General features: G+C 27.5%; 1 protein-coding gene across 1 annotated transcript; it reads right to left on the bottom strand.

Moving 5' to 3' along the window:
- Window positions 1-223: 223 nt before the first annotated feature.
- LOC112751450 (2-hydroxyacyl-CoA lyase) lies at window positions 224-3,579 on the bottom strand. The gene is made up of 2 exons (XM_025800600.3): window positions 1,815-3,579; window positions 224-734 (listed from the first exon to the last, which is right to left on the bottom strand). The coding sequence occupies exons 1-2, from the start codon at window positions 3,210-3,212 to the stop codon at window positions 420-422; spliced, it is 1,713 nt and encodes a 570-aa protein (XP_025656385.1). The 5' UTR covers window positions 3,213-3,579; the 3' UTR covers window positions 224-419.
- Between the last annotated feature and the right edge of the window lie 5,613 nt (window positions 3,580-9,192).

Here is a 9,192-nt window from a genome sequence, read left to right on the forward strand (position 1 = left end):
ATATGCTTAATTAATAAATATTTTATAATTCTATGACATAAAAGATATTTTTATAATTTTTTTTATTTTGTCATAATCATTTTTTTATTTATTTAGATATAAATTGTACTAAAAATATTTTTTTCTTTTTTTATTCTCAAAATACCTCATCTTTAAGAACATAAAAAAAATAATGAATAAAATAAAACAAAAATAGTAATAATAAGTATATATAAACTTGCTATAATAGAAATTCAGTTTTCATCATTCAATATTCATTATGATCATGAAACATTTTACATTTATAATTTGTGTCTTTATCATATATTGGTACACCATAAAAAACCACAAGACTATATAATTTGTGTTATTAAAATTTGAAATTTAAAAACTGAAATCATAAAAAACGTAATTTCGGTATAATACAGATAATCTGTAAATCAGTTCTTGTGTTGCAGCCTCCCACTCTCTGAACCAGCATAGGGATCAACAATAACATTGATAACGGCCGGTTTTCGAGCCGAAAAAGATTCTGAGAGAGCATACTTAAGTTCATCAGGTGTCCCAACAAGATAGCCTTTTCCACCAAAAGCTTCAATCAAAGCATGGTATCCTGCTTTCGGAACAAAAGAAGTCGGAGCAGGATCATCTTTGTAAGGTCCATTCATCTCTTCGGAGGTTCTCCGGTCACCACCATATACACCTCCATTGTTAAAAACAATCACTACCACAGGTAACTGGTATCGAACCAATGTCTTGAAAAAAAAAAAGAAAGATTAATCATCACACAATTGCAAGAGAAATTTATATGCAACCAAAAGTGATCATATCAACATAATAAAAAAACTTGCATATGCTATATGATAATAAGAACCATTAATAGAGTAATAACTAAAATTATTTATAAAAATTGATTTGTATATAGTTCTTCAAAAAAAGAAAAAATGATTAATCACCGCACAATTGCAAGAGCAAAGCAATTTATTGTATATAAAAGCAAATACATGCAACCATATATGATCATATCAAAATAATAAAAGAACTTGCATATAGCATATGGTAACAAACTATTGATAGAGAAATAACTAAAATTATTTACACAAACTGATTTCTAAGAACAAGAGATCCAATTTGACTAACAAAAACCCAAAAGCAAGTATATTAAAGGCATGATAAATTTTTCCTATGTTCAGAATAGAACAAGATACATATTTATTTCCTCGTATATATAGACAAAAGAAAAGAATTATAAGACAGTAGGCCAGAATTTTCTCTATACATTTCTGGATTAAATCATGTCCAACAGCATCTATAGCTAACGACTCATTTATAATTTATTTTCCAGAAGAAAAGACTCTTGCAAACAATCCCGACAAATTCAGGACAACAAAATTCGTTTATAATTTACCTTTACCACTACTCAGTACTCACTAGTAACTAATAAAAAAAATCTAGCAGGACTTGGGGGATTTTGGGTTGCGGCATAGTAATTACACCAGCTTCTGTAATCCTATCTATCTATCACAAAACTACTAGCTATGGACAGAAATATAAAAGAGTACATAGAAGACCCAAGTTCAAAACAATGGTAGTAAAAATTTTGGCTAGCTTTTTACTATTTGTAAATAGACCTTAAGTTGATTTCTATAAACATGTATTTGAGACATGCGTGAATCAACAGAATAGTCATCATATTTTCAATTTCAATCACTACTAGTTGTTACTTAATAATAATGTATAGATTAAAATAAGAACCATTCCATTATATGATTATGAAAATATAACTAAAAATAAAAGGCATCAATCCCCGTAGGCATGGGTTTAGCAGTATATACCTCAACTTCAATGGCACTGAATCCAAATCCAGAATCCCCTTCAACTGCAACAACAAGTCGATCGGGACAAGCAACTGCAGCCGCAATGCAATAACCGAGGCCAACCCCCATGGTTCCCCAAGTCCCTGCATCCAACCTAGTCCTAGGCTCTGTCTGAACCAACACAGCCCTACCTACATCCATAGTGTTTGCCCCCTCGGACACCACCACCGGAGCCGGACTTCCGACTCCAAGAATTGCATCTCTTATGATCCTCATTGGTGTCAAGAAATTGAATGGCACAACATCCTTAGCAAGCTGAGCCTCCATCTTCGCCACATTATCCTTAGACTTCTTCCATATAGCTTCCACCCAAGGGTGGTTCCTTGCCAAACAGAAAGGATCATCCTTAATCTCCTTATTCAGAGTCTCCACAATCGTTTTCGCATCACCAACTAAACCTAAATGGGGTTTCCTCAGCTCAATCTCTTCCTCACTAATATCCACCAGAATAAACTTAACATCTTTGGACCATTTTGGTGGCTCCCCAAAATGCAACAACCAATTCAACCTCGCCCCAACAACAAGGGCCACATCGCAACTCCCAATTGCAAGCGACCTAGCCGCGGTGGCAGCTAGATCGTGAGTATCCGGCAACACTCCTTTCCCCATTGGGGTGGGTAGGAACGGAATGCCAGTGGTTTCCACCAGCTTCTTAAGAGCGGCCTCTGCTCGTGCATAAGCTGCTCCTTTTCCTATGACAATGAGCGGTTTTGCAGCATTTTTCAGCAGCGAAGCTGCCTCGGAGACTAAACCGTTATCTCGAATTCGAATTTGATTAAGTTGGTTTCCATTATTAAAAACTTTTTCAGCAGCTTCAGTAATTAAATTCTCAGCTTCAGAGAGAGATACCTTCTGGTGTAAAACATCCGTGGGAAGATCAAGGTAACAGCCACCGGGTCGCCCCAACAAGGCCCAATTGAGAACTTGGGCCACGCAATTGGGTATTTCCGTAATTTTGGTGGCTTTGACGGAGAACTTGGAGAACGGCTTAACTGCTTGGATCTGATCGAGTTCTTGGAAGTCGCCACGGCCAGCGTCAGACTGGTCGCAGGAGCCGGAGATCATGACCATGGGCCAGGTGTTGGCGGCGGAGTTGGAGAGACCGGCGAGTCCGTGTACGCAACCGGGCCCGGAGACGGTGAGGAGTACTCCGGGACGACCTGTGAGGTAGCCGTAAGCAGAGGCGGCATAGCCAGCGGATTGCTCGTTGTGGAAGGCGATGAAGCGGATTCCGAGGGAGACAGAGCGCGTGGCGAGGGAAGTGACTGGGATTCCGACGACGCCGAACATGTGCTGAACGCCGAACTTGGCAAGTGACTTAGCCGCAAGGACATTGCCATCAATAGAGTTCGCCATTAATGAAACTTAAAGGTCAAAGTGGCGGTGGTGGTGGTTGTGGTTGTGGTTGTGGCGGTGATAGTGAAGATGAATATTTATAGTGTTGGAGAACGGTGAGAGAAGGATATTTTGTGGAATGAAAAATTACAAAATAGACCTTGAAAGAAATCAAATTGAAATTGATGTTAAACTTGCAGCTGACAGAATAGAATGCAAAACAATTATTTGGGAATGGGATTCTTGAATCCTTATAGGTTTTATCTGAACTGAACTGAACTGAAGTAAAGTACTAAGTTGAATCCCAAGCTGAATCCCAAACCCTCCACCATTGAACATATTAAGAGAATTTTCAATTTTATTCTGGTTACATAATACCTATAAATCCATAATGTTTAATTATGATTCATTATTATGTATATTACTCAAATCCCAGTTTGAAAATCAATTTAATATTTTTAAATGCAATATATTAAATCGTTAGAATTTTTAATTACTAAAACGGATTATTCATATTTTAATACATTAAGAACACATATGGAGAAGGAAATCAAGTAACCAAAGGCAATTATTATCAGCAATAATTTAGAAGATTTAAGAATATGGAAAAAATTATATAAAAATATTTTTTCTATAAATGATAAAAAAATTTATATTTGATAAACATTTACATATTATATCTAAATTTTTATGAAAATATTTGAATAATGATTTAAAATATATATATATATATATATATATATATATATATATATATATATATAATATCATAACAAAATTTAATTTGAATTTTTTTTAAATTTTGGTCATTAAAAGAAAAAAATTTCAAAAAACTTTCAATTGATGTAAATTCATTAAATTTTAAAAATAAAAGTATTCTATTTTTTTTACTTATAAAAAAATACATCAAAATTTAATTTTTAAAATATTTTTAAGAATATATATCTAATATTTGATTATTTTTATTATATTTTCAAATTTTTAAAAATATTTTTGTCATTTTAATTTTTTAAAAATATTCGGTTAGTGTATAAATTTTTTGAAAATATTTTTTGGATTCACTTGCTTTTTTAAACTAAAATAATTAGTAAAAGATGTGAATAGATTATAATAAAAGAAAAATTGATAATAAAAAAAATAGAAAAGTTTTTAAACAAATAAACGCCATAGTAATATTTTTCAACATATTGTGATTAATATGATTTATATCATGCGTATAATTTTTTTTTTTTTTGTCATGGGTAACTTTGACCGTATTGTCTCTCCCCAATTGGAATAAAATAGAATATCCGCTGATTAGTGATGCCATAGAAATATAATGGGAGTACCTGATGCAATGGGAGTACATCTCCTTAGAAATATATCTGATCTTGTGTAGTTTTTTTAATTTAATCTTTGGCCCCTTTATATAAAAACAAAAAAAAACAAAAAAATAAAGAAACAGAAAAGGAGTGCTGTTGTGGATGTGCAATGCACTTTCCCTCAGCTACATCTTTTTGTCATTAAATAGTTACCAAGTACCAACTTTGGATGCAACTAGTTAATAAAAATTGACTTCCCAAGATGTATTTAATCTTATTTGTGTATTAATTAATAATTATTAATATACAATTATCCAGCAATTTTAGTATTTCTATTTCATCATGGTAAGATAGTGGAATAATACGATTTCAATTTAGTGATTATATATTATATTTTATTTTATTTAGTATTAGTAACATATTTATAATATATTTTAGTATAAAGATATCAAATAAAATTATTAATTTTATTTTAAAAGATAAAAATTAAATTTTTTATTATTCAAAAAATTTGTATTATATATCGAATAATGTGTTTATTAGTTTTCACTTTATTATAAAAATTATTTAAATCATAATACTAATAGTATATCATAAAGTTATTATTATTAATAAATTAACCAATGTTTATTATTTATATATTTAAAAATTATTTATTTAGTTTTATAATAAATAATATTTTTAAATTTAAATAATTTATTAATTAATTTATAGTTATTATACCATAAATTCAATAATTTATTGAAAAAATATTAATATAATAAATAAAAAATAATTTGAAAAGAATATTATTTAACAAATAAAAATAAATAAACTTTTAACTCATTTAAATTTAGAGACGATTAGGTTTTAGTGTTTTTCGTTTAGAGTTGACAAAAAAAAACACTTATAAAGATGAGGTTGTGTTACCAAAATAGAGAATAGTATCTAAAATAGATGATTTATTATTGAAGAGTCATATTGTCATTCTGACAAATAAATAGTATTGTCATTCGAAAAATGAGCAAGACGGAGTTGGTAGTTCCCTCTATGATAGATGGTTCACTCTATGGTAGATGTTTGTTCTATTGGGCTCGTCAAAAAAATGATGAAAAGTTGAAAAATAAAACTGTGTTGAAGATTTTACAAAAAAAAAAAAAAAAAAACTGTGTTGAAGAAGTTAGTGCCTATGTAAATGACGAAGCACTATAGTGCAACAAAATTCGTGTAATAACGAAGCACCAAGGTAACAACATATGCGTAAAAAGATACAAATAAATTATTTGTGCCTGAAAATTGATATGATAGCAGAAAATAAAGGTTCTGATGATATATATTGTAACAAAGTTTTTTTTATTTTATTTTGATATGAATCATAAATTGGCAATGTGAAGTTTGAATTAGAATAAATGTGAACTTGATTGAACTCACCACAAATGAGTTATTAATAAAGATTAATCCAAAAAAGTGAATATATATAATTGATTTAATAAGTGTTATTTGTGTGGGAGAAAATAATTTGGTGTCCCACGCACTATGCACTCACCTTTCAAATAAAAAGAAAAAGAAATTTACAAAAAATCGCTGGTGGTGACTTTACGTGATGAAGTTCATGTTGCATGAACAACTATCCATTTTGGAAATTTCAAAGAATAAAATTCATTATTATATAGATACATGCATACACACATATATGGATAAATTCCGATTAGTGGTTTTTTTATTTAAATAAAAATATATTATTTATCAAATTGTGTGATGATTAAAAGAATTACCTTATTGTTTCTATATTTCACATATTTGTTTGTTAAGTATGATGAAATATAAATTAATAATTATTTTGCAGACTTGACTGCAAAATATACGTACAAATTTGGAGGATTATATATTAATTATTTTTTAAAAGATAAAAAATTTCGGTGATAATTTCTTTCGATATCAATGAATTATAGAACTTTTTTTTTTCTATGAATTTTAAAGTAAGTTTTGTTTAAATTTTTTATGTTTGTAAAAGTTTAATTTGTATTAAACTATTTTTTTACCTTAACCCATGACAACAATAAAGAAATCTCGTGACCCATAAATTCAACCCAATAGAATACATAAATTCAGTTATAATTTTAGTTTTTATAGTCTTATCTTATCTTTATGTTACCTTCTTATTTTATCTTTGCTGGGATAAATTAATTTCAATAACCCCGATCATCCATATTGAATTACCAAAAATATATCAAGCGTACCTTTACTAGTAGAAATTAAAAATTAGACGGAAATATTGGTACTTTCAATCTTCCTCAACCAAAGCCTTCTTTATTCCTAGGTGACTGAACTGCGACTCTTTTGATGGGAAAAGAACAACAAAGACGACTTTGGTATATTGGGACCGAACCCTGAAGGCCTATTTATATTTGAGCATGGCACCCATTAAATCCTAAAACCCAAATAAAATAGTATCTAAAGTACAAAAGATAATATATCTAAAATCCAAAAGATAATTATCAAAAGAACAAAAGATAATATCCAATTTTATTCTCATTTAATTTCAAATAAAAAATAATAATAACTTATTCAATTTAGCATTTATAATAATAAATGAGATCACCATTATATAAGTTATTTAATTTGAAATAGTATAATTTGTGATTATAATTAATATATGATTGCCCATAAACAAATTAAAAAATTAAAATAATTTTCAAACAATCTTTACTTTTATCTTTCGTAGACAATACTGTATATATAAATTTAATTTTACTTTTATAATTCAATCAATCAAAGAAATATATAACAAAACATTCTTTTAGTTCTTTATTTATAAGAACTAAAACAAAAAAAAAATTATATTTCTATTATAATTATATTTTAATCTGACGACATATTTTTTATTTTCATTTATATTTTAAAAATAGATTAGCTTTAAAAAATTAAAATGGCAATAATGCAATATGTTAATTTATTTATATTTTGTTAGCATATGTGTAACATACGTGTATGTATTTTGTTGTATAAATTAATATCGCTCGTAAGCTAGCAAAATATCCAAATGATGTACAAATTAAATACATAAATATATCAAATTTTGAAAACCAAAAATATAAATATGAATTTTTTATTTTAATAAAAAAACATCGATCTACTTTCAAATAGAAATTCTTAGGTCTAGAAAAATTGCATTACGTGGTACCATTTCATGTTTAGAATTGCGATGTGGCTTTCTCACTCTCTTTTTTCTCTCCCTTTTCTTTCTATTTATATTAAGGAGCTGGAGTAAGACTCTAAATTGGGCATATCTCTGATTGGCTCCTTTTTTTTTTTTTGTGGCTTAATTTTTTGGAAAATTCTACAGTGCTGACAGTCAAAATAAGCATAGCATGCTGAACTTGTGTGTTTAAACTTTAAAGAGGAGAGTCACACGTGGGAGTTTTATTTTTTTATAGGAACATTGCAACAAATCCCGTTTTGTTCTATTCCCTTTATTACAAAGCTGATTTTAATGTCAGTAACTATTTTTTTTTTTTGGGACTAGTCTTGGAGTAACTCTTGAGCAATAATTATTTTTGGTATTGGCCTAAGAATTATTTTGAATGACTAATAGAGATTGAATAACAATGATTGATGATTTATTGACTCCTTTTTTAAGTTTAGTTGAAATTGTCTTTTTTTTTTTTTTATGATTAGAAAGTAGGAATGTTTACTGATTTTAATAGTTTTTATTTATTTTAACTATGGTGAACAAGTATAGAAGTTTATAGAAGTTTTTATTTATTTTAAATTTTTAGAAAATAGTAATTAATGTGTGCACATAAATATTTATATTTATTTTGAGAGAATTTATTTTTCTGTTCAATTTAAATTAAAACTTTTATTGACTGAAAAAAATTTAATTTAAATTAAAAAAATAAACTAATATATTTTTACATTATATTACACATTTATTTAAATTTAAATTAATATAATAAAAATTAATATAATTTTATTACGATTTAGATTGTATGGATTTATACAACTCATCTAAATTTTAAGTTTTAAAATTAAAAATTATTAAATATTTATTATTTTCAACAAAATATATTAATTTTTAATTACCTTTTAAATAGACTAAAAATATACTACAAACACTCCCCTTTTTTTTGTTTATTAGTTTGATCTCCTTTACAACAGGAACAAAATAGGTATATGGCAAAATAATAATAATAATAATAATAATAATAATAATAATAATAATAATAATAATAATAATAATAATAATAATAATAATAATAATAATAATAATAATAATAACAACATGTATCTTGTTTAGGATAAGAAAATGTGATTTTGAGATACATACATATATAATTTTTTTTTCATTATAAATGAGATAAATAATATTACATAAAGTAATAAATATTTTTTAAATTGTATATTTGATAAATAAAATATTTAATTTATTTATTTTAAAAAATCCAAAACATTAATATAAGATATCATAATATAGTCCAAAACTTAATTAAGTATTACTAACAAGCATAGCTATATTTTTGTTTTTGGCAATCGTAAGTATAATTGCCTATTTACTAATCACAGTGAGTGAAAGGAAATTTCCAGCCTCTATTAGTCATTTACAAATAAATTTTCAGCCCAATACCAAAAGCAGATATTGCCCAACAGCCCAAGAATTACACAAAACATTAATTATTAATAATTAACTTTATAATAAAGGAAATGGAATTAAACGGCGT

Source organism: Arachis hypogaea, chromosome 15 (assembly GCF_003086295.3).
Source record: "Arachis hypogaea cultivar Tifrunner chromosome 15, arahy.Tifrunner.gnm2.J5K5, whole genome shotgun sequence".
Taxonomy (NCBI): Eukaryota; Viridiplantae; Streptophyta; class Magnoliopsida; order Fabales; family Fabaceae; genus Arachis; species Arachis hypogaea.

Coding starts and splice junctions, on each gene's coding strand:
- LOC112751450 (XM_025800600.3), bottom strand. CDS start 3,212: ATGGCGAACTCTATTGATGGCAATGTCCTTGCGGCTAAGTCACTTGCC. Junction 735..1,814: donor TCAGTGCCATTGAAGTTGAG/GTATATACTGCT, acceptor TTTTTTTTCAAG/ACATTGGTTCGATACCAGTT.